General features: G+C 17.5%; 6 protein-coding genes across 6 annotated transcripts, besides 49 other annotated features; 4 read left to right on the top strand and 2 right to left on the bottom strand. All coding sequences in view use genetic code 6, as the record gives it.

Moving 5' to 3' along the window:
* Positions 1-893: 893 nt before the first annotated feature.
* Positions 894-932: a microsatellite.
* Positions 933-979: 47 nt separating this feature from the next.
* On the top strand, positions 980-3,108 carry IMG5_102030 (hypothetical protein; the record flags this gene model as incomplete). Its single annotated transcript, XM_004035232.1, has 9 exons — positions 980-1,278; positions 1,333-1,547; positions 1,585-1,646; positions 1,688-1,981; positions 2,033-2,224; positions 2,267-2,317; positions 2,425-2,511; positions 2,582-2,699; positions 2,747-3,108. The coding sequence occupies 9 exons, from the start codon at positions 980-982 to the stop codon at positions 3,106-3,108; spliced, it is 1,680 nt and encodes a 559-aa protein (XP_004035280.1).
* Positions 2,530-2,580: a microsatellite.
* Positions 3,109-3,184: 76 nt separating the features above from the next.
* Positions 3,185-3,211: a microsatellite.
* Positions 3,212-4,173: 962 nt separating this feature from the next.
* Positions 4,174-4,212: a microsatellite.
* A 95-nt stretch (positions 4,213-4,307) lies between these two features.
* Positions 4,308-4,369: a microsatellite.
* Positions 4,319-4,372: a microsatellite.
* Positions 4,373-4,507: 135 nt separating this feature from the next.
* Positions 4,508-4,575: a microsatellite.
* Positions 4,576-6,133: 1,558 nt separating this feature from the next.
* Positions 6,134-6,170: a microsatellite.
* A 116-nt stretch (positions 6,171-6,286) lies between these two features.
* Positions 6,287-6,351: a microsatellite.
* Positions 6,352-6,408: 57 nt separating this feature from the next.
* Positions 6,409-6,442: a microsatellite.
* Positions 6,421-6,461: a microsatellite.
* Positions 6,462-7,876: 1,415 nt separating this feature from the next.
* On the bottom strand, positions 7,877-8,683 carry IMG5_102020 (hypothetical protein). Its single transcript, XM_004035231.1, has one exon. The coding sequence runs from the start codon at positions 8,442-8,444 to the stop codon at positions 8,010-8,012; it is 435 nt and encodes a 144-aa protein (XP_004035279.1). The 5' UTR covers positions 8,445-8,683; the 3' UTR covers positions 7,877-8,009.
* A 1,506-nt stretch (positions 8,684-10,189) lies between these two features.
* Positions 10,190-10,230: a microsatellite.
* A 117-nt stretch (positions 10,231-10,347) lies between these two features.
* Positions 10,348-10,394: a microsatellite.
* Positions 10,357-10,391: a microsatellite.
* Positions 10,395-11,053: 659 nt separating the features above from the next.
* Positions 11,054-11,127: a microsatellite.
* Positions 11,062-11,127: a microsatellite.
* Positions 11,128-12,124: 997 nt separating this feature from the next.
* Positions 12,125-12,168: a microsatellite.
* Positions 12,144-12,182: a microsatellite.
* Positions 12,183-12,193: 11 nt separating this feature from the next.
* On the bottom strand, positions 12,194-12,715 carry IMG5_102010 (hypothetical protein; the record flags this gene model as incomplete). Its single annotated transcript, XM_004035230.1, has 3 exons — positions 12,194-12,442; positions 12,503-12,623; positions 12,675-12,715. 3 exons carry the CDS (start codon positions 12,713-12,715, stop codon positions 12,194-12,196), a joined length of 411 nt encoding a protein of 136 aa, XP_004035278.1.
* Positions 12,716-13,533: 818 nt separating this feature from the next.
* Positions 13,534-13,602: a microsatellite.
* Positions 13,534-13,611: a microsatellite.
* Positions 13,612-13,726: 115 nt separating this feature from the next.
* Positions 13,727-13,772: a microsatellite.
* A 662-nt stretch (positions 13,773-14,434) lies between these two features.
* On the top strand, positions 14,435-16,796 carry IMG5_102000 (hypothetical protein; the record flags this gene model as incomplete). The annotated part of the gene is made up of 3 exons (XM_004035229.1): positions 14,435-14,970; positions 15,151-15,914; positions 15,979-16,796. 3 exons carry the CDS (start codon positions 14,435-14,437, stop codon positions 16,794-16,796), a joined length of 2,118 nt encoding a protein of 705 aa, XP_004035277.1.
* Positions 14,438-14,493: a microsatellite.
* Positions 14,439-14,493: a microsatellite.
* Positions 14,858-14,915: a microsatellite.
* Positions 16,797-16,975: 179 nt separating the features above from the next.
* Positions 16,976-17,018: a microsatellite.
* Positions 16,976-17,020: a microsatellite.
* A 537-nt stretch (positions 17,021-17,557) lies between these two features.
* On the top strand, positions 17,558-19,818 carry IMG5_101990 (tRNA uridine 5-carboxymethylaminomethyl modification enzyme mnmg, putative). Its single transcript, XM_004035228.1, has 4 exons — positions 17,558-17,829; positions 17,883-18,109; positions 18,161-19,466; positions 19,553-19,818. Exons 1-4 carry the CDS (start codon positions 17,575-17,577, stop codon positions 19,763-19,765), a joined length of 2,001 nt encoding a protein of 666 aa, XP_004035276.1. The 5' UTR covers positions 17,558-17,574; the 3' UTR covers positions 19,766-19,818.
* Positions 17,715-17,754: a microsatellite.
* Positions 18,111-18,159: a microsatellite.
* Positions 19,476-19,509: a microsatellite.
* Positions 19,487-19,544: a microsatellite.
* Positions 19,819-19,998: 180 nt separating the features above from the next.
* Positions 19,999-20,149: a microsatellite.
* Positions 20,005-20,172: a microsatellite.
* Positions 20,019-20,172: a microsatellite.
* Positions 20,048-20,168: a microsatellite.
* Positions 20,173-20,815: 643 nt separating the features above from the next.
* Positions 20,816-20,845: a microsatellite.
* A 600-nt stretch (positions 20,846-21,445) lies between these two features.
* Positions 21,446-21,489: a microsatellite.
* Positions 21,452-21,499: a microsatellite.
* A 325-nt stretch (positions 21,500-21,824) lies between these two features.
* Positions 21,825-21,883: a microsatellite.
* A 106-nt stretch (positions 21,884-21,989) lies between these two features.
* Positions 21,990-22,095: a microsatellite.
* Positions 21,995-22,036: a microsatellite.
* Positions 22,067-22,117: a microsatellite.
* A 298-nt stretch (positions 22,118-22,415) lies between these two features.
* Positions 22,416-22,453: a microsatellite.
* A 52-nt stretch (positions 22,454-22,505) lies between these two features.
* On the top strand, positions 22,506-24,052 carry IMG5_101980 (hypothetical protein; the record flags this gene model as incomplete). The annotated part of the gene is made up of 4 exons (XM_004035227.1): positions 22,506-22,617; positions 22,674-23,187; positions 23,249-23,951; positions 24,005-24,052. Coding segments are annotated over 4 exons (1,377 nt in total), but the record flags the coding sequence as incomplete, so codon positions are not given.
* Positions 24,052-24,089: a microsatellite.
* Positions 24,090-24,320: 231 nt separating this feature from the next.
* Positions 24,321-24,453: a microsatellite.
* Positions 24,328-24,359: a microsatellite.
* Positions 24,452-24,495: a microsatellite.
* Positions 24,496-25,223: 728 nt separating this feature from the next.
* Positions 25,224-25,267: a microsatellite.
* A 298-nt stretch (positions 25,268-25,565) lies between these two features.
* Positions 25,566-25,611: a microsatellite.
* Positions 25,612-26,385: 774 nt separating this feature from the next.
* Positions 26,386-26,426: a microsatellite.
* Positions 26,427-27,636: the final 1,210 nt, after the last annotated feature.

Here is a 27,636-nt window from a genome sequence, read left to right as displayed (position 1 = left end):
TCTTCTTTTAATATTTGGGAAGAAGAAGACTAATAGTTATATGAAGCTAAATATAATCCTTTAATATCTTAAGATAAGTGTTTAAATTTTTTACAATTATTTTATTTAAGAAGTTAATTATATTAAAATGAGAATTAATGCTAGAAAAATATAACGAGAAATTTTTAAGATTTATATATGTTATGTGGTAAGTAAATAGGTAAAGAAACATTAGAAAGTAAAATAGAGCTTTTAAATAAAAAACATAAACACATTATAGACAATCTTAAAAAACATAAATAGATTAAATAAAAAGATCTTTTAAATAATAATGATAATAAAAATAAGGTTAATAATATTAAATTTAATAATACAATTTTCAATAGAATAATTAATACTTAGAATGATAATATTAAATAAAATAATAGTCATGTTTAAAAGATAATTAAAAATAAATATAATTTGTTTAAAATTAGTAATTGTAAATAAAAAATCGATTTAAGTATTTAAAAAAAAAAAATTTGAATAAAAAAATACATTATTATATCTAAATACTGATTAATTAATTCAAAAATTAAAAAACTTAATATATTTAAAAATTTAACTTGTTTTATATATTATATATTTTAATACATTATAATTATTTTAGCTTAGTAAAGTAAATAATTAATTTATTCGATAAAAAATAATATATATACATAAATAATTTAATTATTATATAATTAAGATTATTTTCTTTGTATTTTTAGTATTTGATTTATATACAAATTTTTTTAAATAGCTATTAATATTATCTTCAGCAAAAAAATTTCCTTAAATTTTCCAAACTACATTTTTATAAAATAACTACTAATAAATATTTTATTTTATTATTATTTTTTTTGTTTGATAAAAAAATAACTTTATTAAATATTTTAATAAATAAAATACATTAAAAATAAAAAACTATTAAATTCAACAATAAAAAAAAGTATTATTATAAAGTTTTTTTAATAAAGTAATGGCTTTCGTATATTTATCACAAAAAACAAATTCTTTTTTAAATTCTTAAATTAATTCAAACACTGGTCCCGGAACTTATAATATCCGTAATGGATATAGTATTAAGAAATCATATGCAGGATTTGGATCTACTGAAGAACGTTAAAAAAATATCAAAGAATAGTAAATTACTCCAGGTCCAGGTCAATATTAAACGGATATAACTTAATTAAATAACCTTAAAGAGTTATAAAATGAAAAAGTAAAATCATTATAAATCAAAAAGCCTTCTTAATATTTTAATTGCACATCTAAAAGGTAAATTTAAATTAATTAAATATATCTGAAAATTATGAATAAAAATTATTAAAGATTTGAAGAAAACTCGATTAAATAAAAAGAGCTTATTCCAGGCCCAGGATTTTATGATTTTGACATTAATTATTTATAATAGAATAAAATATAAGAAAACAATAAATAAAGTTAAAAAATAGATATCATAGATCATTTAATGAAATTAAATAGATATTAAGTTGCTCCTTCTATTCCTTCAAAAGCAAATACTTATGGATATTCTGAAAACGAAAGTAAAAAATAAAAAAAAAAACAAATATTTTTATAAAGACGGTGAATTATCACTTAATAAGTTACCTATGCATTTATACAATGGAGATTAAATAGATTCTGTAATTTTAATTTACTTTTATTAAATAATAATATAAATAAGGTTGGACCAGGATATTATAATCCTGATGATACTATGTTAAGGCATAATCAATAAGGAACATAATGGCATAAATATTAATCAAGAACAATTGGAATTTTAAGAGACTCAGCAAATAATAACATAGGACCAGGTTCATATAATGCTTAGGTAAAATAAATTCCTTTGTATAAATTAAAATAAAGCCCAGCTTTTGCAAACAAATAAGCCAAATCTTTAACAAAATAGAAATCTGTTTAAAGCCTAAAAACTTAATCAAGTTTAAAATATGAGAAGGAAAATAAAGAAAATAGCGAAGTATTTTAAGAAATTATAATATAAGTATATTTTATTTTTTTTATAAATAAGGAAATAAATCCAGGACCAGGACATTATTTTAATTAAGAATACAAAATATAAACAAAAGCATAAAAGTTTCAAAACTTTGGATCATTTACTCCTAGTAGGTTTAATCAAAACGAAATTTTTCAAAATAGAGTAGGTCCTGGATAATATAATCCTGTTATTAAAGGATTATTTGAAGTAAAGCAGCCTTTATAAGTAAAATAATTATTAATATATATTTTTATATAAAATTAAAAGGTGTAAAAAATAAAATAACCTCCTTTTTTATCATCAAACTCACGCTTTGAAGTAAAATAAATTTAAGAACTAAGACCAAGTCCTGGATAATATTAAATAAATAAGAATGTTTAAATATATAAAAAATAAAAAAAATTTATAAGATAAAAAAAAAAAAGCTTTCAGATAAAATAATTGAAAATCTTTAGAAAGGATACAAAGGAAATTTTGGTACGAAAGATAAAAGATTTAAAAATAAAATAGAGGTAAATATTATAAAAATAATATATATATATGTATATATATATATATATATATATATATATATATATATAGGAAATACCTGGTCCAGGATCTTATATAGAACCATTTAAAGAATAAATATAATAAAACGCTTAATCAGCTGTTTTCAAATCTAATTTAGATAGATAAATAATATTTTAAAATCCCAAAGGTTGTTTTTTTTTATTAATTATTATTAATATATTTTTAAAAATTAAGAATAAAAACCTCCTATTGGAGCATATAAATTAGATTATTACGATATTTAGCATAAATTATTAAATATTTAGAATGTTGATCCCGAAATAAAACCAATTATCCCTAATTTAGGATTTGGGTGTTAAGAAATAAGATTCAAATAAAACAATATTATAGATGAAATTTATGAAGAAGAAGATGAATAATAAAATTATAAAAGCATTGATTAAAAAACTAAAAATAAAAAAGAAAGAAATACTTTACCTTAGGCTTAAAGATTTAATAATAAAAAGGAGCCAGAAGGTCCTGCTCCTGGAGATTATAATAATAATGGATTAAGTTGGAATAAAAGAACTTATAATGTTCATTTTGCAGCTTTTTGAAACAAAACAAAAATATATAAAAATTTTAAAAGATATATTTTATTTAACAAAAAAAATATTTAAAATTTTTTTTTTAATTGATATATTGATATATTGATATATTAGTTTTTTTTTAAAAAAAAGTTAAGTTTTTTGTTTTTTTAATTTTATTTTGCTTTAAACAGCTTCTTATACCCCTAATATTTATAAAATTATTTTTATTAATAAAAAAAAATAGTTTATTAATGAATAATATAAATAATAATATAAACAAAAAAATGTATAAGAAGAAGTGTTTATTTTATTAAGTAAAAAATTTTATATCAAGAGAATATTTATATTTAAAAAGCAGCTAAAAATTTTTAAATAAACTTCCTTCTAAATCATATAGTATTACACTTGCAAAAGTTAAAATATAACAAATTATTTTTAATAAATTTTGCTGATAAGTCAAAAAAAAGCAATTCCAATAAAATTAATAAAATAATTATTGCAAAAAAATTTTAAAAATAAATATAAAATAGACTAAAAAAAGCAAGTATTATGTAAGAAATAAAATGAATTTTATAATACAAATATACAATTAATTTATTTATATAAAATAATGAAATGTATGACTTAATTTAAGAGCTAATCTAATAAATAAAATAAATTTTAATGAAAAAACATCAATTAAATAATTACTTAAATTAATTAATCTTTATAATTGAATATACTGAAAAAGAAACAAAACAAGTAAATATAAGAAAATTATAAAATAACAAATATATTGAGTAACTAAAAAATAAATTTTATAATAGTTAATAAATTTAATCGATATTTTATGAAAATATAAACTAAGCTAATAAATTAAATGAAACAAAATGATAAGAAGAATGTAAAGCTTAATAATAATATGATAGAAAAATAAAATATAAAATTAATTCTTAAAATTACAATAAAATATAAAATAACTAAAATTATCCAAGAAATAATAAACAAATAATTAAAAAAACTTTATACTCAAAATAATAATTTTAATAATGTATTAATACTATTATACTTTTCAAAACAAACATTTTAAAATGAAAACAAAAAAATAAATAGATAAATAAACATAAAATTAATAAGTAAATATAAATATTATTAATAATAAAGAATAATTAAAAATTTATAAAATAATCATCATTTAACAAAAAAAATAAAATGTATATGTTTTATGGAAATGAAAATGGAAATGCAAATGAAAAAGAAATATAAAAAAATAAAAATATATATATAAAAAAAAAAAAAAAAATATAAATAATTATTACAAAAAATATATTAATAATAATATTTAGAAACTAAATTTTTTAAAAAACAAAGAAATAATTATAATAATATTAATAATTAATAAAAAAATTCTTAAAATGTTAAACAAAATAACATTATAAATACAATAAATAATAATAATAAAAATAATAATAATAAAAATAATAATAATAAAATAATAATAATAATAATAATAATTATTATTATTATTCATAAGATTTTATTTTTATTTTTTGAACCAGGAGGCCTTCCTCTTCTTTTTAATTATCCAAAATAATTTTAATTACTAATGTTTATTTAAACATTTTTATTACTTTGTTAAATATCTTCCTAAAAATTCAATTATTCTAATTATTAATTTTATTATTATTAATATTATCTAATATTTTATTTTTTTAAACACTAATCAATATGTCTATTTACTTATGAAAAGTTAAATTTTGTATCTATTTAATTTCCACAAATAGGGCATGTAAATTAATTTTGTATAAAATCTTTTTTATTCAATAAAGACATAAATTCATTATTTTATTTATTCAAATTGCTTTATTAAGAAGATTCTTATATTTCGAAATTACTTTATATTTTTTTTTCATTTTCTATTTCGTTTTCTTCTTTTACTGGTGTCATATGAATATTTTAATTTGTTTTTGCTATTTTAATATTTTCTTTATTATTATTTATTAAACTAACTATTTGTTTATTTTGTTTTTGATTTTTTTCTGTTTATATTTCTTCAAAATCAAATAAAAGAATCTATATTTTTAAATAAATTTATTCTTTATTATATATCTATAGAAGCATATTTTAACATTCTTGGGTAAAATCTAAATAATACTACTGATTATTTTCTAATTCTCTTTTTGTTTACAACATATTATAATCTATTTTTATTAACTAAACTTTAGTACTTTTTGCAATTTTTTAATAATAAATTAAATCTTTGCAAATACATTAACATATTTCTTCTAGACTTTCTTATATTTATTTTAAATTCTAATTTTGTAAATCTAAAAATTTATTTATTTTTAATATTTCAATTTAATTTTCTTGAAGATGGTATGCTTTTTTTTTTATTAATTTTTTGTTTTTATAATTAAAAAAATAAATACCTCTTCCTATTCCTTCAGTTATTTTCATTAAATCTTTAATTATAAATTCTTAAAAATAATCAAATAAAATAATAGCTTCTTTTTCTAATTACCAAATAAAAGTAATCAAAATACTCTTAAGTTATTTTTTTATTGTATTTGTTATTAAAGGGACATATTCTATATCAAGTTTTTCTATATCGTTTTTATTTTCGAAATACATTATTTGCTCATTATTATATTGTGTACAAGCTAAATGAGATGTTAATATGTTATTTCCTATTCCAATTTATATTTATAAGTTAAAAAGAGTTTCCATTTTTAACTTTATTTATTTTGCTAAAGCTTTTAAGTCTAATACATTGTTTTCTTAAATATAATTAGTTATATCTAAATAAATTTATACGGAGTTACTTTATGTGATTTCAAGATTTTAGTCAAATGTTTTTAAATACTTAATTATATTCTGAGGATTTTTCTATGTTTAAACTATAAAATTAATGGCAATCCATTTTCTATGGCTTATTTTTTCTTATATTATTTGTTATTTTATTTCATTTAACTTATGTTAATTTATACTTTTAGAAATATTCAAATATTAATTTAGGAATTTTTATTCTTTTATATTATGTTGAATTAATTTTTACATATTTTTTTTTTTCGCGATATTTTATATAAATATATTTTTAAAATATTTTTTATTCAGATAAATATAAAGCTAAGTTTGCGCCTTTTATTATATTTTTTTTAACATAAATTTTTAATAAAAAACTAATATAATAGAAAAGTTATTTTCTTTTTAATTTTTTTTTATTATGATTATATAAATAATTTTTAGGTAGAATATAAAAATTATAAAAATAATTTATAAGGTAATTATAAATGCAAATTAATATATTCTTAAAAAAATAAAAAATACATATTTTATATATTTCTTAATATATTATTTATAAATAATATTTTTATAAATAATAATCTTTTTAGAAAAAATAAAATAAAAAATATATGTATTTTATTAAAACAAAAAAAATAGTTCATTTGCATTTTTTATAATCAAAAATTTATATATATAATTTCAAAGTAAAATTAATAAATAAAAAATGTAATTAATAAAATAAAAGCTAATTAACACATTTTAATACATAAAAAATAAATTCACATTACCTTTATAATATTTGATTAAATATTTAATAGAAAAATACTTTAAAATATATATAAAAAATTAAAACTTAGATTTTAGTAAATTTTATAAAGAAGGTCTTAAAAATATTTCATTAAATGAAGAATTAATAAACTAATCTTTTTTCCAAAATAATCCTTTTAAAGTAAAATCTATAGAAATCAAAAGCATTAATTTTCGCATAAATTGGGAAAAAATACTTGAAAGTAAAGGACATATAGATATCTAACATTTAAAAATAGAATTAATTTAAAATGAATATTATGTGCCTTAGGAATTAGAAGAAGAATTTGAATAAAGTTTTGAAAAATCATTAAAAGAATCTGTAAAATAATCATTAAGTACTTGTGGAAATTTAAATAATAATGAAGAGAACTTAAATACTTATAATATATTGGTAAAAAAAATAATAAAAAGTTTGAAATTTTAAATTAAAAATATAAATATAATAACAACTTTTTAAAAAATTAAACAAAAAATAAACATTAACTTATAACTTTTAACAATTACATAAAATATAGAGAAATTATCAAATGCTTAATTCGAATATAACTAACTTTTCTCGAATATAGATTTAAAAATACACGGACTTAGTATATACTTAAGTAATGAATAAAGAAAAGTAAATAAAATATAGATTTACTTATATTAAAAATATTATTATTATTATTTTTTTTTTAAAAAAAAGAATATTTATTAATAATAATGTATATTATGTTGTGCTTATGATTATGATTAAGGAATTTAATTTAATTAATATTTGCCAAGAAATTTGATAAGAATTAATTTTAATAGAAATCATAATTTTAACATGTTAATGCCTATTATAGAAATAATGTTAGATAATAATTAATTAAAAGATTTACATTAAATAATGAATCAAATAAAAGAAATATAATTATAAAAAAGTAATATTATGATTAATTAATAAAAAGTAACAAAAGAGAAAAAAAATGAAGAATAATAATTAAATGAAGATATTTTACATAAGTCATCAGAAGAAAACGAAACAAATAAATTTTACGAAAGCTAATTATGCCAATTATTATAAGACGAAATAAAATAAGAAGATCATGATGAAGAAGAAGAATAAATAGAAAAGTTTTAATAAAAATTAAAAGATCAAGAAGAAAGTATTTTTGAATTTAATGATATCTTAGAAGAATAAAAAAACAAATATGAAAATAAAATTCATTGTCCTCAAATAGTCATATACATATTATAGAATAATTCATAAGAATAAAGGATTTGGCTTTATGCTTAAGAATAAGGCGATTTAAGATAAAAAAATAAAAAGTTTCATACTTTAATGCAATAGAGTCTATATTAAATAAAAATTAATAAAATATAAATCCTTTATATCAAAAAATAAAATTTGTAATTATTTTTTGATAAGTTATAAATCTAATATATCGAGTATTTAGATAAATAATATAATATTTTTTTATTACTGAAACTTTGTTAAAATATTATGCTAAATACTAGCAATATTATATAGAAAAAAGAACATAATTATATATACTATAAAAATATGATAAAACACAACTAAAATAATGATAAAGAAAATTAAAAAAAAAGCTTTAATTTTTTATTTTGTTTTAAAAACTAATAAACAATTTTCGAAATTATGAATATTTATGGAAATTTAGATGATAAATTGTTAAATTTTTATAGTATTTTTAAAGAGTATTTCTTTCAAAGTAATATTAATAAAAAACACAACAATAACTTTTAAATAAATATTTAAAAAATTTTCTTATGGGCTTTTTTTTGTAAAGAAAAATAAGAATTTACATCTTTTTTAACAAATTTGAATTACTTTTAAATTTTTATTAAAAACTTTTTAAACATTCGAAAATTAAATTCAGAATAAGAAATATTTTTTAATTCTTTAACCCTTAAAAAGTTTAACTAAAAAAAAAAATCAAACAGTATATTCTTAATATATGTTTTAGTGAAAATAATAAAACTTTTCCATGCTTAATATTCGATTTTCAATTTAAAAATTCGCCAAAAATCAAAGAGAACGATAATTAAAATAAAAATTAAGGAATTTATTTTAAATCTGATAATTTATTAATTTTAAATATTGATAGCCTTTAAAAACATAATTATTAAATTAATCCAAAAGAAAAAGAAGAAGAATAAAGGGAATAAATAAAAGAACAAGAAAAAAACTAACAAATTAACGGATTTACATTATTAACTATTCCAGAAATAAAATTAAATATAAAAAAACGTAAAATAGTTTCCTATATAGCAAAAATAAAAGGAATAAAATATCTTTTCTAAAAATCTGGACTTTTATAATATTTTCAATAGAAAGAAAAAAACTAAGAAGTAAAAGAATTTTAAGTTTTTGTCTAAAAAGGATAAATAAGTTATCATATAAACGAAAAAGCATAAAAATCTTTAATTTTCGATATAAAGAATTTAGTTTTTAACCATAATCAACATTTATAAATATATGAATTATTATTAATAGATAATTAATAAGAAAAACCATTGTTTGGATAGCCTTTGATATTAGTAAAAAATTTAGAAGTATAATAGAAATATTAAGGATATAATGTATAAGATATAATATTATATAAATAAGAAAAATATGTGAATAATTTTGAAACAAAAATAAGATATTCAAAAGAAATATATGAAATAAGCAATATGGTAAATATAAATAATAATAATTTTAATTATTAATATAAGAGTTATTTAATATAAGAAAATGATAATGATTATATGATAAATATAGATATTAATAAAAATATATTTGAATTTTTTGGATTCATATTCAAATTTGTAGATTTTAAGCATAATTTTATATAAGAAATTAATTATTTAAAAGAAATAATAACTCTTCATTTCGGAAATATGGAAAAAAATAATGAAAAAGTCCAACCAAAGCAATAAAAAATAATTCTTAGAAACTTCCTGATAGATTTTTTTCTTTATTATGATGAAAAGTATATTAAATTATATTAAGGATTGAAAACAATGAATTTCGAACCTGATATAATTGATGAATAACTCCTTTCTGAAAATAAATATTATTCAAACACAAGATTATGTATGTTAGTACCTTAATTTATATTATAAGAAAATACAGATTTTTCAAAAGAAGTAAATATTTCTTAATTGACTTTTTACTTTTTAAAATTTGATGATTTCATTGAAAATATAAATCCGATTTTGCTCATTGATAATGAAGAAAGTATTGCTTTGAATACTTAGCAAAGTATTTTACACTAAATGGGTTTTAAAATTATAGGAAACGTAGGAAATATAAGGATTTTAAGTTCTCTAAAAGAAGATTTAGAAGTATTTATTGGAAATGGGAATTAAATATTTTTCTGTAAAGATTCTTTAGAATATATATTAAATTTTATGGATTTAGTAGATTATCATATAAAGAAAGATGAATAAACAAAAGAAATATAAATAAATAGAAAATAAAGCAATAATTATAATAATTTATAAACAAATAGAAAATTACAAGAAAATATAGACGAAGATTTAAACATTGTTAAAATTTAAAATTACGATTTGGAAAGTAAAAAAATAAATTTGAAAGAAAAAAATAAAGTCTTTATTTAAATTAATGACTTTAAAATTTTCCTTTTTAAAGGATATGATTTTAAATTCGAAAATATTTAAAGATACCTGCCTTATAATTCTTGTAATTAAGAAAATACTTATCTATAATAAAAATAAAATTAAAATAATTAAAATTAAATATAAATTAATTAGTAACCATTAATTAGTATAATAAATAATTACTAACCATAAAATAAAAACATAAATTTAAATAAAACACTATATAGACCTTAATGTCCTAAAGAAAGTAGAGATTGCTAAAATAGCATTTAAATCTATATAAAAAATGCACTTTATGACAATAAAATTTACAACTCTTAATAAATAATAAACGCTTTAAATATTAAAATTTAAGAATTCGAAATAATAGATGATTTAAAGCAATCTACAATAAAAAAATTCTTACAAAAAAAATAAAATAATTAAACAGACATAAAACAATAAGATGTATTCTTTTTTGAATTTGAAGCCAATATTTTAGAAAAAGAAAGCTAAAAAATAACTTTTGAAGGTTTTTTAAACATAATTCCTTTTAAATTTTTTATACATGGAATCGCATTCGATTTTCTTTTGGAATTTTTCGAACTAAAAGATATTTTAAATAAAGAAAAAAACCAAAATATAAACATTTCCTTAGATGAAGGAGAAGAATAAGATGAATGGAATATAGTAACTTGTATTAATGAATCTAATATATTCTAATCAAAACAATTCAATACTGAAAATACGCGAATAAGTAAATAATTTAACCAAAGTTCACAATAAATAAAATAAAGTAGTCCATTTAGAAATGTAAGAAATAAATATTCGGATAATTAAAATAAAAATAATATTAAATAATAATAATAATAATAATAATAATAATAATTAATAATAATTAATAATTCGATACACAAAATAAATAATAATATTAAACAATGAATGAATAAGAAGAGAAAAAAGAAGAAATAGTAAATATGAAATATATAATCAACATAAAAAATTTCTATGTAAATGAAAGCGAATTTCAACTAGATTATGACTCAAGAGCTTTAGATATTTTCTCCCTTTTAAATGATTATAAGACTGAAATTTTAAATATAAGCTCTATTACAGGATTGAATTTTAAGCTTGCTGCTTTAAACTTTAATTAGAAATAATATGGATCTATAAGTGAAATTTTATGCCTTATTTTGGCCAATTATAAAGAAGATATTATGAAAAATCAGTTCAATTATCTTGATATGGCTAAAAATATTAATCTTGTAGCTAATGCTTAAAAGGTTTTTGTAGGAATTTATAATTTATTTGCTATTCCTTTATAAAAATGCTAGTAAGGAGAAAATTTCATTGATGGAACTATTTAAGGAAGTGAAGTGTTTGCTAGATTATTATCAGCGAAAACCTTCGATTTTATTTCTTAGATTGGAAACACTTTATAAGTTATTGGAATTAATAATAGGAAAACTGATTATATTAAAAATATTCTATTTTCAATGAGAAATAATGTAGGAAATAAATTCTTAGAAGATTAAGTATATGAAAAATATAAAAATTAATATAAATGATTTTTTTTAAAAAAAAAAACATTATAAATAATAAATATATATATATAAATATTTTAATTTTTTTATGTAATTTATTATACTTTTTTAAATATAATAAATCTAATTTATATATGTTTTTTTATTTTAAAAAATAAATAAAGTTTAAAAAACTTGATTAATAGTATTTTTTCGTTTAAATATAAATGTATAATGTATATCTTGTTTATATATATATATATATATATTAAAATAAAATATTTTTTTAAAATTATCAAATAGTTTATTTTACTTTTGTCTTTTATATATTAATAAAAAAATAAAATAGAAATAATTTTACATTTTCTTATCTAAAAAAATATTTAATCATATAATTTATTTATTCATATATATTTTTTTATTCTTATTTTTTTTTTTTTTTTATATCATCAAAAATCTAACTAAGCAGCGAGCAAATCATCAACATTATTCTTTTGCTTTTAAGGTTAATTTTATTATTGATTATACTACATTTACTATTATTATTATTATTGTTATTATTGTTGAGCCTTATTAACCTAAGGGATACCATTAAGTTAGTTTTATATTTATTATTCTTATTCTTAAGCAAGTTCTCTTTCTAAAGCTTGCATATCATCAGCTATTTCATCCTCGTTATCATTCATACCTGCCATTTACTATATTAAAATTAATAAATTTTTTATAATTTATAATAAATAAATATATATATAATATACCTCAAACAAATTATCTGTTTATTATTAATCTTATTATATTTCCTAAAAATCACCCATGATGTCCTAAAGTTCATCTTATACATTATATTTTTTAAGGATATTAACAGCAGCACCTAAAGAACTATATTTTTATTTAAATAAAAATAAAATATATAAATTTTAAATAATATACCTAGCTGCAGATTTATTATCCATTCCTAATTCTAATTACATTCTAACTTTAACAAAAGCTTATTTCTATTTTCAGTATTTGTAATGAATTTTTCTATTTCTTTAATTTCCTTTAATTTGAAAACAGCATTTTTCTTCTTGCCTTAATTAATAAGTTATTTAGCCTCGTTTCTTAATTTTTCAATCTTTATTGTTTGTTTCTCGAGTGATTATTCGAACTAATCTTCCTACACTCTTAGATCACGTAAGGCTTTCTCGAATTGTATTTTATCTAGTTCTTCATTACTTTAAACGGGTTTTGAGGAGGAGGAGCTTATTAAGCTTTTTTGTCATCTCCTCCACCGAAAAGTTTTTTGAACATATTTTTTTTTTTAATTTAATTTAATTTTTGTTTTTTTTTGATTTTATAAAATATGAATCTATTAATTATTATATATTATTTTTTAATAATATATGCAATATATGATAGGAAAAAAAAAATTTATAAAAAGAGATTATAATTTTATATTTAATAATATTGAATATTATTCTTTACTTTAATATATTATTTTATATATAAAAAAATATTTAATTGTTTTTATTTTTCTATTTCACACAAAAAAAATAATTTATTTATGCTTTTTTTATTTTTAATTTAATAAAAAAATATATTGTAAATTTTTTTTTTTAGATTATGAGTTTTCGCTAAATATTATTTTATACATATTATTAGAAAAAACAAGAATAGATATTAATTGTATTTTTTTTAAATATAAATAAATAAAATTAATAAAGAAAAAGTACATATATGATTAAGTATTATATTAAGAATTAAATGTATTAATATTTGTAATAAGAGTAACAAAAGCAAATGATAGCAAATATATAAATATATATTTTTATAAATATATATATATATATATATATATTATATATAATAATTTATATATTTTTTATATCATCATTCTTTTTTTTTACTATTAATTTATTTTTAACAATATTTCATTTATTTTATATTTTATTCTTTTTTAAATTTCTAAAGTATCCAACCATATCAAAAATTTATTAATTTAATTAAAAAAAATTATTTTAAAATAAATATTATAACAATAAATATTTTTAATTTTATATTATCAAAAGTCATTATTAATATATACTAAAATTTAAATTAAATTTAAAATTTTTATTAATATATATAAATAACCATGTCTTAAATTCCGAATTTCATAATAAGATCTCCGAAGTCTGCATGTTTAAAAACTTAAGGTTTTCTTTTTTTGTAAATAAAAAATAAATAATAAAATTATATGAAATTAAATTTAATATAAATATTTTAAAGAAAAAGAATAATCTTAATAAATATTTTAACCATAAAACAATGATTTTATTGAGTTAATTCCATAAACATGTAAATTCGTAGGCTATGAAATAAACAAATTAAACATACAAAGGATCTAATTAAAAAATAAAACTGATAAAACAATTAAAATATATATATTGCCTAGTAGCAACTAATTATTTTCAACAAAATTTAATAAAAAGGGCATAATTCATTAAAAATAAATAGAAGATTTATTTATTTATTTTAATCCCTCTGAATATAAGTATAAAAAATATAAAAAACAAAAAAAATTAAAATAAAAAGATGCTATTTTCATTCAATAAAAATAAAACTAGAAGATTAAATAATAGCTTTCCCAATAATTGCTTATCCAGTAATAGATCGGGAATAAACACATGAAATATTTCCTTCAAACATTGATTTTGGTTAAATATATATAAATGAAAAATAAATACAAGTAATAATAAAAAAAAAAAAATTAAAAATAAAATAAAAAAAAGCGAATTCCAATAAGATGTAAAGTTCCTGTAAATTTCGATTTTGAATTTGTTTCAGTTTAAAAATCAGAATGTATAAACATAGACCCTAAAAAGGGTGTAATATTAGGAAATAGTTATATAGACATAGAATTATTTTTCTGTCCTTTTGAACCAATAAATTATTAAGCAATATATGAATTAAAAACTTCCTAATATGAATTCGAACATATAAAAGTTACAATAACCGGTTAAGGAGTTTTATAAAGAAATTTGCGTTCAACAATATAAGTTATTGAAAAAAAATAAAACGAAGTAATAGAAGAAGAAGAAGGAAATTAAAATTAAATATTGAAAAAACGTCAAAAGTAGAAAAGAATAACTATGATAAATAACTTAATAGAAGAAATACCTTAATAATAATAATTAACTTAATATAAATAATAATAAAATACAAAATAGAAATTATAATATATAAATAACCCAACACAATAATAAATGTCCTAAACTGAATTTAATAAAAGCTAAATATATCATTAATAGCCGCCTTCACTTTCTAATATATAGGAAGAAGATCCAAAAAAGTTCAATGTAATAAAAAAAGTAGGCCGAAAATTCAAAAAATAAACTGAATTTGAAAATTAAATGTTATTTTTATCTAAAGATAATTTAAATTTGAGAAATATTTCGAATCTTCTTTTGTAAAAATAAATAGATCCTGGTAGACATTCTAAAGAGAAATATTTTTTGGCAGTTTTTAATAACGTGAATTAATTAGATTAATAAAAATAAACAAGATTTTTTTAATGTATTGGAGATAAATAAATACAAGAAGATACAATATATGAAGTAAGGAACTAAAGAGTAGAATTTTAAAACAAGAAATTTAAAATGCTAGAATTTTAAGGAATTAACAGATTTGAGGTTTAATTCGATAAAGACGCCCCTATAATAGAATAAATAGTTCCTAATTTTGACTGCAAATGGGATTTTAGTAAAAACGATCCGTAAAAAAGAAAAAAAATAATCACAAAAAGAATGCTTTATGCCATTTCTAAGGTAATACTGCGAATGAGATTAGAAGAAAACTTACAAGCGATAAAAAACCTGATTCAATAAATCAAAAATAAGCACGAATAGGAATTAAAAAACCTCTCTAAGGAAAAGCACGGGGCTTATTTACGAGAATGCGTTTAAAAACTTGTAAATGAAGATTGGTAGAAAGCCGAATATACCAATCTAAACAAAAAAAACCTTCCAAAATGTGAACTTGAATTCGAATTCGAAGAACATAATATTACCAGAACATTCTACCCCATCCAATATGAAAACTCGAATAATTTCTCCAATTTTAAATATGAAGTTAATCCCAGAACAGGTTTTGATGATTATGCTTTAATTGAAAATATATGTCAATGTGATTCTGAAGTAATGGGATATAGAAGTATTTTTTTTTTTCTAAAGAATTTAATTATATATTAATATATATATACTTTTTTTAAAAAAAGATTGGGAAGTTCCTCCTATAATACATTATCCTCCTGTCGAAGAATAAAGAGCATATAGAACATGTTGTGAAGAAGAATATAGTTTTAGGGGCAAAACAGGTACTTAGAGAAAATTAGAAAAGGAAAAAGTTTAAATAATGCCTAAAAGTTTTATTTGGAAACTAGATATGCCATCCCATATATTGAATTGTGAACAGGAAGGTATCCGATAATATTAAGAAATTGAGAGTGTGACAGAAATAAATCCAAGTTACTATTTATATCCTGAATAATTAAGTACTTAGGATGAATTAGATCCTATAGAAAAAGAGAAAAACGAAATTATTATCTAACATGAGTTTTTGAGTAAATTGCCAGGACTTAATAGTGGAAATATACTCGCGTTTTTGCCTATAGAGAGGAATTACTATTATTTAAATCGTTTAGAACTACCCTTTGATTGCGGAAATGTGTAGAATGTAGGAAAATACTGCACAGGGGTGAAAAATAAGCCAGATTATGAGGATTTTATAAATGATGAAGAAAAAGAAATTCTTTAAAATCTTAAATATACTACTTCCGCAGCTTAAAAATATGATGTGTCTAAAGGAGATAATTTTTAGACTTTTATTAAATGTCTAGAAGAGGATGACGAAGATTTTTCGAAGTTTAAATAGAGTTAATTAGAAGATGTTAGAGATGAACTCAAAGAAACTGAAAAGAAAATCGTAAATGGATTAAGAATTGAGAAAATTAAATGGATTGCAACATTACCATCTAAAACCAGTGAGTATAATAGATTTATTAATGAAAATTCGAATAGATTATGTATTTTATGATTATTTTTTTATTTTATTTTTATTTTAAAGAAAAGAAAAAAAATTACTTTATCTAATTTATTTTTTATTTAAATATTAAAATCATTCATTTATATTAATTTTTTATAAATTATTATCATTTTCATATGAATAATATAAATGAATATAAATCATTTTTTTTTATTTCTTTTTAATAAATAATTATTTAAGTTATTTTATTATTATTTAGTATTTTTTATTATTTACAAACAATTATTTTTATATATTTATATCTTTATTAATAAAATTATAAAAAATAATTTATTATTTTAATATCAAGCCCCAAAATCTTAAAATTTTACAGTCATTTCATATTCTGATTCAAATAATTATTATTCTTATAAACTTTTTAAATCATCAACTACAACTTAAATGTTTTCTTATTTATTTTTAATTATTTTAAATTCAAGTTACCTTCCAAATAGATCTATATCTTAAAAATACATAATGTTTTTTAAGAATAATTTATTATTATATTTATACCTAAAACTTTACAAAATGTTTATTTTAAATCAATCAAGCAAGTTCTTCTTGAAAACTCAAATTTAATGAATTTTTGCAATTAAACAAATGTAAATTTAACTGAAACTTTATCTTGTGGATTATCTTATTTACTTTTATTTGTTTCTTTTTAACTTAAATATTGCATTTTTTATCAAAAAAATATTAATTTATCTTTTATTTTCTTTAAAATTTTTATTTTAATTTTTTATGTTATTATAATAATCTAAAAAAAAAAAATTATTTACAAAATAAAAAAATGAACATGCAAATCAAAAATATATTTAAAAATTACTTAGAAAAATCACAAAAAGCATAATATTATAATTTTTCCCATAAAAAAAAATATGATGTAATAGTAATAGGAGGAGGTCATGCAGGTTGTGAAGCAGCATATGGTAAATCAAACAAAAAATCAAACAATAAATATAACAATAAAGCCTCAGCAAGGACAGGATCCGAAACACTATTAATAACATAAAAGATATAAACAATTGGTGAAATGAGTTGTAATGTATTATTTTTATTAAAAAAAAACTAAATTTTTATTTAATAAAAAAAAAAAAGCCTTCAATGGGTGGTATAGGCAAAGGAACATTAATCCGTGAAATAGACGCTTTAGGCGGTTTAATGGGTAAAATTGCAGATTTATCAAGTACATAATTTAAAGTATTAAATGCCACCAAAGGTGCAGCAGTATAAGGACCTCGTGCTTTAATATAAAGAGACGAATATAAAAAAAACATCCAAAATCATTTATAATCTTAAAAAAATTTACAAATAATAGAAAAATCGTAAAAAAAATAAAATAAAAAATTAAAAAATAATAATAAATTAAAAATTAGTTGCGAAGAACTACTTATAGATAAATAAAATACTATATAAGGAATAAAAACAGGTGAAAATAATGAAATATTATCCCAAAAAGTAATTTTGACAACTGGTACATTTCTAGGAGCAATATGTCATATTGGTCCTAAAAAATATCCAGCCGGAAGACACCTAAGAAACTCTCAAGAAATCGAATAACCTTCAAATAATTTATCTTAAGTCTTAAAAAACTATAATTTTGAAATAAATAGATATAAAACATCCACTCCACCTCGTTTAAATGCAAAAACTATTGATTTTACAAATCTAAATGCCATATAAGGTGATTAATAAATATCTCCATTTAATTATGTACATGAATTTTGGGGATATAAGCCAATATTAAAATAATTGGAGTCTTATTTGGTACATACAAATGAATAAACTCATCAAAAAATAATCAAAAATCAACATCTTTAGCCTGTTTTTGAAGCCGAGGAAGGAAAAGGTTTAGGTCCAAGATATTGTCCATCTTTGGAAAAAAAAGTAGAGAGATTTTTTGATAAAAAAAGGCACCAAATTTGGCTTGAAAAAGAAGATTATGAAAATAAAATTGTCTATCCGAACGGATTCAATATATCCTTACCTGCCGATGTCTAATAGGATATACTTAATTCAATCAAAGGCTTGGAAAAATGTGAAATTTTAAATCCAGGGTATGCCGTAGAGTATGATTTTGTGAATCCATAGGAGCTAAAAAAGACACTAGAAACTAAAAAAATAAACGGATTATACCTCGCAGGTCAAATTAATGGTACTACAGGTTACGAAGAAGCCGCCTGTTAGGGAATTATAGCTGGAATAAATGCCGGAAGAAGTATTTAAGGCGAGAAAAGTTTCATTTTGGAAAGATCAGAAGCTTTTATAGGAGTTTTAATTGATGATTTAATCACTTTAGGAATTTCTGAACCTTACCGCATGTTTACTTCAAGGTCAGAGTTCAGGCTTTTTTTAAGAGCTGAAAATTCCGACTTTCGATTAAGCGAAAAAGCATTGGAAATAGGAATTTTGGATAAGGAATAGAAGTATGTTTATGAATAAAAAAAAAAAAAGAAAAATCTCGGAATGCGTATGTTAAAATCTATAAAGGAAAAAGTGAAATACTGGGGTATTTAAACTGAAAAAAACGATATTTTAAGTGCTGAAGAATGCGTAAGTAAATATTAAATGAAAATACAAGATTTAGAAGAAATATTAGGAAAGTAAATTGTAGATAAAGAAGTTAAATAACACATAGAAACAGAACTTAAATATTCGACATATTTAGAAAAATAAAATTAAGTATTTTTAAAATTAAATAAATATAAATATATATAAATAAATAAATATATATATTTATATATATATATATATATATATTTATGCAGGAAATATAAAAATTTTTATGTAACTAATCTAATCTTGATATTTCAGGTTTAAATTTATAATTAATAAGTAAAAATTGTACAAAAGAAGAAGTTGAATTATTAATTAAACATAAACCTTAAACTATTTACAATGCAATTAGGATAAAAGGAATCAGATCTGCAACAATAATGTAAATTATATATTAAGTTAAATAAAATTAGTTATGTTTTTGAGAAAGATATTAAAATCAAATATTTTAAAAATAAATATCTGCATTATAATTATTATATTTATTAATATATATTAATCATAAATTCTTATGTATATTTTATCTTAAAATATTTCTCTAAACTATTTTATAACTAATTTTGTTAAAAAATTATTTATTTCATATTTATTTTTAAATATCCAATACATTTAAATATTCTTACTTAATCCATGAACTTTCTTTATTTTTACGTTAAAATATTATTATTTCTATTTCTTTTTTTATTTCTATTTTTGTTTCTATTTCTATTTCTATTTCTATTTCTATTTCTTTTTTGTTTCTATTTCTATTTTTAATTTATTTCTATTTTAATTTATATTTATATTTCTATTTTTATTTATTTTTATTTTTTATATACATTTCTATTTCTATATATATATATATTTTTTTTTTGTATTAAGTTTTTTCTATAATTTACAAAGTTTAGTAGCTTGAAAGGGAATTATTAGTCTTTTACATTATTATTGGGAGTATTATTATAAATATAATTATAAGCATCTTATTTTAATAATTAAGATTGAGGTTTTGATTTAAATTATTAATAAGTAAATTAAAAATTATTTACAAAAAATATATTTAAAGTATTAATTTTTTTACTTTTATTTAAATTAATTACTTATTAAACAATGTATTGTTAATTATATTGACTAGAGAGTTTTATAAGATAATTTTAAAATATTACAAATGTTTAGTAATTAATTTCTTAATTTTTTTATTCTTCATATTGAATTTTCAATTATCTATTATCTAATTTTTTTTTATAAAAAATTTATAAATATTTTTTATTTCAAGTAATTAAAATCTTTTTTTTATTCCACTTCATAAATTAATTACAGCTTTAAAAGAAGTGTACTCTAAGTTTAGTTTATTCTTTTTGAAATTTCCTCCAAAATGTCATAAGCCTATCAAATATTTACTTTTTTCAAATTATATAAAGTTTATTTAGAATTTCTTTTGGCAATTGTATTATTATTTTAACTTCTCCGTTTTTTTATGAAACATTAATACCAATTTCAAATATTTTTTCATTAAATATTATTTCATTCAATTCATATATTTCTTAAATCAAATAATATATTACCATGTAAATGATCAAAAAATACAAATCTTTTCAAAAAATCAATACTTTCAGATATTAATTAATTTTATAAATTCATAAAACCTAAAATATGTTCGAAATTATTTCTACTTAAGCTTATTTAATAAGTCTCTTATTCTTTTTATTTATAAATCTAGAAATTTTTTATCTTTTTTTAATAATTTTTTTTATTTTATTTTAAATTAAAAAATATCTTCTTAAATTTATCAATTATAATATTTCAACAAATAAATAATATCCACGATATATAATTTTCAAATTTTATTATTTATATTTAATAATCAAAAATAGTCTCTGATTAGATCTAATTAGATAATCTTTAACATAGGGAATCACAGAAAAGACTACTTCTTTCAAAATAATATAAAATATTTAATATTAATCAATTTTTAATAAAATAATAATAATTTAATATATTAAAATTATTAATTTTATAGCAAAAACCATAAGGTTTATTTTTGACTTTTATATTATATTATAAATTTCTTATCCCTTTTTTAAATTATAAAATATAAATTTTTAAATTATTTATTTAACAAAATTTTCATTAATAAATATAATAAAATAAAATATATAATTAATAAAAATATTTAAAATAAATTTTATATTAGAATATTGTATTTATTATTATAATAAATATATTACTTATTTTAATATAATACACTTTATATTATAAAAATAAATAAATATCCAATATTACACAAGTTAAAAATATAATATATATTCTTTCGATTATTTGTTAATAAATAGTTAAATTTTAGGCAAGTAGATTTATATTTAATAGCTATTTTTTTGAATAACAAATTAAAATATTAACTAATTATTATAAAAAAAATTAATATTGTTTTTTATGTGAATTTAAAAATTAATTGTAATTCTTTTTAAAGATAAATATTACTTTGAGTAATTTATTTTATATAAAAGTTAATAAAAAACTAAATAATAAAAAGCTAAATAATAAAAAATAAAATATAATAAAATAAATCTACTAATTGATTATTTTAAAACTATTTTTATAAAAATAGATTTAAAATTTGGATATCTTTATGATTATTACATATTATTTTTAATTAATTAGGCAAACTTATTAATATTTTAAAATAAAAATAATATATAATTAATATAAAAAAATATATATATTTACAAAAATCGTATTATTAAATAAAAATATATCATTTAAAGATAAAAATATATATATCAATAACAAATAAAAATATACTTTCATTTTATTTTAAAAAAATAATTTACTCATTAAAATACTTAAATAATTTAAATTAATTCTTAAATTTATAAATAAATAAATTTTATTTTATCAATTTAGAATATTCTAATCAAAAAATTAATTTAATAATTAATTATTGTTTAAGAATATTCTAGATCATTAAAATTTTGATATACTTCTAATTATATTGATCATTTTCTTTATAATTTCATAAATAATATTTTTAAAAAAATTCTGCAAAATAAATAATATTTTCTTTATTTAATTTTTTTCTCCAAAATAAAATTGTATATAAATAAATTAAAAACTAAATTAATAACTTAAAAAATAAAAAAAATAATAATATTTTAAACAAAAAATAATTTCACAAAAAAATAAAAAAAAATGGAATTTGAACAAGATATTCAAAAAGCTGAAGAGTTTAAAGAAAAAGGAAACGATCTTTTCAAAAAAAAAGAATATTTAAAAGCTATTGAATAATACACAAATGCATTATGTAATACTTTAAAAAAAAATAAAAAAAAAAATGATAAATTTATTAAAATAAAAAAGAATACAATAATTAAAACTCAAGTTATTACGGAAACCGAGCTGCATGTTATTTAGCATTAGAAAAATACTAAAAATGTATCCAAGACTGTAATATAGCTTTAGAACTGGACCCTAAATTCTCTAAAGCTTACCGAAGAAAAGCTTTATGTTAAATACAAATGTTAGCTTTCTAAGATGCTTTATTCAATATAGAAAAGGGATTACAAATAGATAATTAAGATCAAAGTTTGAGACAAGATTAAAAAGACTGTTTAAGATTGAAATAATAATATGAACATTTTAACAATTACATGAACGAAAATAACTTTAATGAAGCAAACATAGAGCTTAACTAAATTTTATAAAAAATATAAAATAATATCTAATTAAAACTTAAACAAGTTGAATGTCTTGCAATGAAAGGAGAAACTGATCAAGCCAAAAATATTTTGGTCAAAATTCAAAACCATGAAGATGTTAGAAGACCCGATTTATGTTATTTATAAGGAATTTGTGAATTATACAATGGAAATACGTAAATTTTATTAAATAAATATATTTTCTTTACAAAATATATTGAATTTTTAATCAAATAGTGATAAAGCTAAAACACTTTTCAAAAACGGAATGACCTTAGATCCTGATAATACAAAATGTAGAACAGCATTAAAAAAAGCCCAAAGAGCTGAACAACTAAAAGAGTAAGGAAATGAAGCTATAAAATAAGAAAACTATGATGAATCAATTAGGCATTACGATGAGGCTTTATAAATAGACCCAAATAATAAAAAACTAAATGCAGTCTTGAGATCAAATAGAGCATTAGCTTGGGTTAAAAAGAAAGAATATAAAAAGGCTATGGAAGACACTAATATAGCTATAGATTTAAATCCTTAATATTTTAGAGCTTTTTTACGAAGAGCTGATATTAAAATGAAGATGGGAGATTTTGATTCCGCAATATAAGATTATTAGAGAGTATCGGAATTGGACCCTAGCTAAAACGTATAATAATTAATAAAAGAAGCTAAAATATAAGCAAAATAAGCAAAGAAAAAAGACTATTATAAGATTTTGGGGGTTGAAAGAAATGCTTCAGATTAGGAAATAAAAAAAGCATATAGAAAATTAGCCCTTAAATGGCATCCGGATAAAAACCCAGAAAATAAAGAAGAAGCTGATAAAATTTTTAGAGATATTAATGAGGCTTTCTAAGTATTAAGTGATCCCAAAAAAAATAAATGTTCGATTCTGGAGCTGATCCTAATGATCATGAAAGTGGAGGTTTTGGAGGAGCAGGTATTTTAATTTTCTTAATTTTGTTTTTTATTTATATATTATTATTTTTTTAGATTTTGATCCTTAAGAAATCTTTAAAATGTTTTTCGGTGGAGGTGGTGGTATGAGTGGAATGGGAGGTATGGGCGGAATGGGAGGAATGCCCAGCTTCTTTTAAAGTGGTAGTGGAGGAAGATAAGGTAATGGTGGTGGTAGAGGAGGGTTTCCTGGTGGATTTACTTTTACTTTTGGTTGAAGATATTTTTGTCTTTTTTTTTTTTATTTTAAATATATATATATATATTTTTTATCTTTATTTATTTATTAATTATTTAATAATTAATACATATAAAAATAAAAAAATATTTTAATTTTAAAAATTTTATCAATATATATATATAAATTAAAATTTAGTATAAATTAAATTTATAATTTTTTTTTAAAAAAAAATATAAATAAAATATAAACATAAATATATATATATTTAATTTTTTTTTTAAAAAAAAAAATATTATATTAATTATTATATATATAAATATTATATTTATATAGTAAATTTATATTTTTATTTAATTAACAAATCATTTTTAAATTAATATTTAATTTTTATAAAAAAATAAAACTTTTTTTTTTTTAATCCAGAAATAAAATATATCTTCTTAAAAAAATAAAAAAATAAAACTAATTTATTAATATAATATTTTTAATAAAAAAAAAATTTAAAATCAATATTATTAATAATCCATTTTATTTTCTTAAAAAAAAAAAAAAAAGTAAATAAAAAACATTTCAATATAACTTTTAAAAAATATTAAAACTAAAACTCTCATAAACAAAATAACTAAAAATATAAATGGAAAAAAATACACCTATTTAAAACTTCTAAGAATCTCCTTAAATAAATAAACTCTAAACGTTCTAAACTTTGGAAAACTCTAACAAAAATACTGACTATTCTCAATAAAATATGCATAACTTCTCAATTTCAAATCATTCAAACTAAAATAGTAGTGAATATGAAGATTGGAACCTCGATATAGAAAGCTCCAACGAGGAATACTGTTTAGAAATCCCTAAAAATAATTAATGGTAAGATATATGTTATGGAACTAATTTTTATTCCATTGCTTCCTTAGAAGGAAAAAAACAAGAAATGCAAGACAGAGTAAATATAGATTATAAATTTTAATAATATTCATTTTTATTCAATTTTTTTTTTATATATAAACAATTTTAATATTAAAATTGTAACTTAAATAAAAATTATAAACATAATATATAAAAAATAAGAATAATATATATAATAAAAAATTCATATAATAAAAAAATATTATAATTTATTCACCATTTATTTAATTATATAAAAAAAATAATATTTAAATTATTAAATATATATTTTTATTATATTGATTAAATATATGTATTTTTTACCTATAATTTATATTAATTTTTTTATAATTCTTTAGTTTTTTATTGATATACACAATTTATTCTTTGCTGTATTTGATGGACATAAAGACGATTCTATTGCTTAATTTTTATAATAGAACCTTAAAAATTACATTTTTAATCATCCTTTATTCCCAGAAAATATCCAACTTGCAATAAAACAAAGTAAACATTTAATTAAACAAAAATTATAAATATTTTATTTTTTTAATTTAAATATTTATTATTTTTTAAAATAAAAGAAAAAAAAATAAAAAATTATGATATAAAATAATATTTATATAAATTTATAATATATATTTTAATTAAGTTATATTTTTTATATATTTATATTTATATAATTATATAAAAGGCTTTATTTAAATAGATGAATACCTATCTTAATAAAGTGAATTCTAAAATTCAGGCTGTGTATGTGCTTGTGCATTTATTTACAAAAACAATCTCTATATTGCTAACTTAGGCGATTGTAGAGCTACTTTATTTACTAAAAATGGAAAACTTATAAATTTAACAAGTGACCATACACCAGAAAACAGATAAGATGAAATTGATAGGATAAATAAATAAAATGGCTTTTTCTTCGAAGTACATAATTAATTAAGACTTTTCGGAGAGTTGAATGTCACAAGGTCTTTTGGAGATTTTTAATATAAAAAATATATCCTGAATGAACCAGAAATATAAATATATTCATTAAAAGACCTTCAAAATCTAATAGAAAATAAAGATTTCTTCCTTGTTTTGGCATCTGATGGACTTTGGAATGTAATACATATTTTTTAAAATATTAAATATTAATTTTTTTAATTATTAACAGTATTGGAATTAATAAGAGTCAATTAATATTTGTAATGAAGGATTTATTGAATTTCCGAGAAAAGCTGTAGAACAAGTGTATGAAAATAATAATTGTTTTAAGGATGATATAACTATAATGTCTATAAATTTAAATAAAATACTATAATAATGAATAATTTAGAATAAATTAAAATAATTAAAATTGTATATATTATTATATATACATTATTACTGATATAAATTATTTAAAATATATGTATATTTATGCATATATATATATATAATTACTATTTATTTAATTTCAATATATATTTAATTAGAATAATTTATATTTTTATGTATTGTTTTTTATTAAATAAAATTTATTCTTAAATATTTTTCTTTTAATAAAATTAATTATTTTATTTATTCTAAAATATAACATAAAAATATTAATAATTTTTTAATAATAAAATATAGAAAAATACATAATTATTATATTAAAATTAAAATCATTTTCTTATAGATTAATATAAAATACTTAAATAAACTAAAGCAAATAAAAAAAATGAAATTATATTTTAATGATATATTTTTAATAATAATTAAATTAAAATTTACGGATGTTAATATAAAAATATAATTTAAGGGCTGTTGCTTTTTGCTCTTTTTTCAATAAAATAATAATAATTTAATTAATAATGTTTTCATATAAAATATTAAAAATAAAATAAAAAAAATTGCAATTATAAATAAAACTTAAATTAGTTTTAAATTTGCTTTAGTACTTTTATAATAAATTTGAATCAAACTTTAATAAATATATATTTAAATTAACAAAAATTATAAAAAAATATAATAGACAATAGAAGATTTGATGATAGATAATTTTTGTTCAAGAAAAGATTGCTAAAAGTTTCTATATATATATTTCAAATAAATATAAAGTAATGTGATATTTTTCTAAGATCATTAAATAATTCTTAATAATAAAAATAAATATTTATAATTTCAAATACATAAAAACAATGATTTAAAAAAAAATATGGTGATTTACATAAAGAAATTTAAAAAATAATAGAAAAATTTAAACAAAAATCATAACTAAAAATTTTTAAAAAAAATTGGAAGAAAAGAATAAAAATAATAAAATCTGTTTTAGAAACATCTATGATAAGAATTAATAAAGTATTCATAAATATAAGTAATCAAATAAACTTATATTATTATTTAAAACCTAATAACTTATAAATAAATGTTTCATATAAATTTTTATTTATAATATATTTTTCAAAAAGAGAACTGGAATAATATAAAACTTTTATACAAACAAATCCCTTTATTATGATTTAGTAAATTTTTTAAATCATTTTTAATTTTAGATTTTATATTTATAATGTGATTATTATTTTTTATAATATAAATTAAGAATAATTTTTTTATTCCTTTATAATTAAATAGTCATTAAATTATTATT

This window comes from Ichthyophthirius multifiliis (genome assembly GCF_000220395.1).
Source record: "Ichthyophthirius multifiliis unplaced genomic scaffold scaff_1120509250852, whole genome shotgun sequence".
Taxonomy (NCBI): Eukaryota; Ciliophora; class Oligohymenophorea; order Hymenostomatida; genus Ichthyophthirius; species Ichthyophthirius multifiliis.
This window is presented reverse-complemented; position numbering and strand designations above follow the sequence as displayed.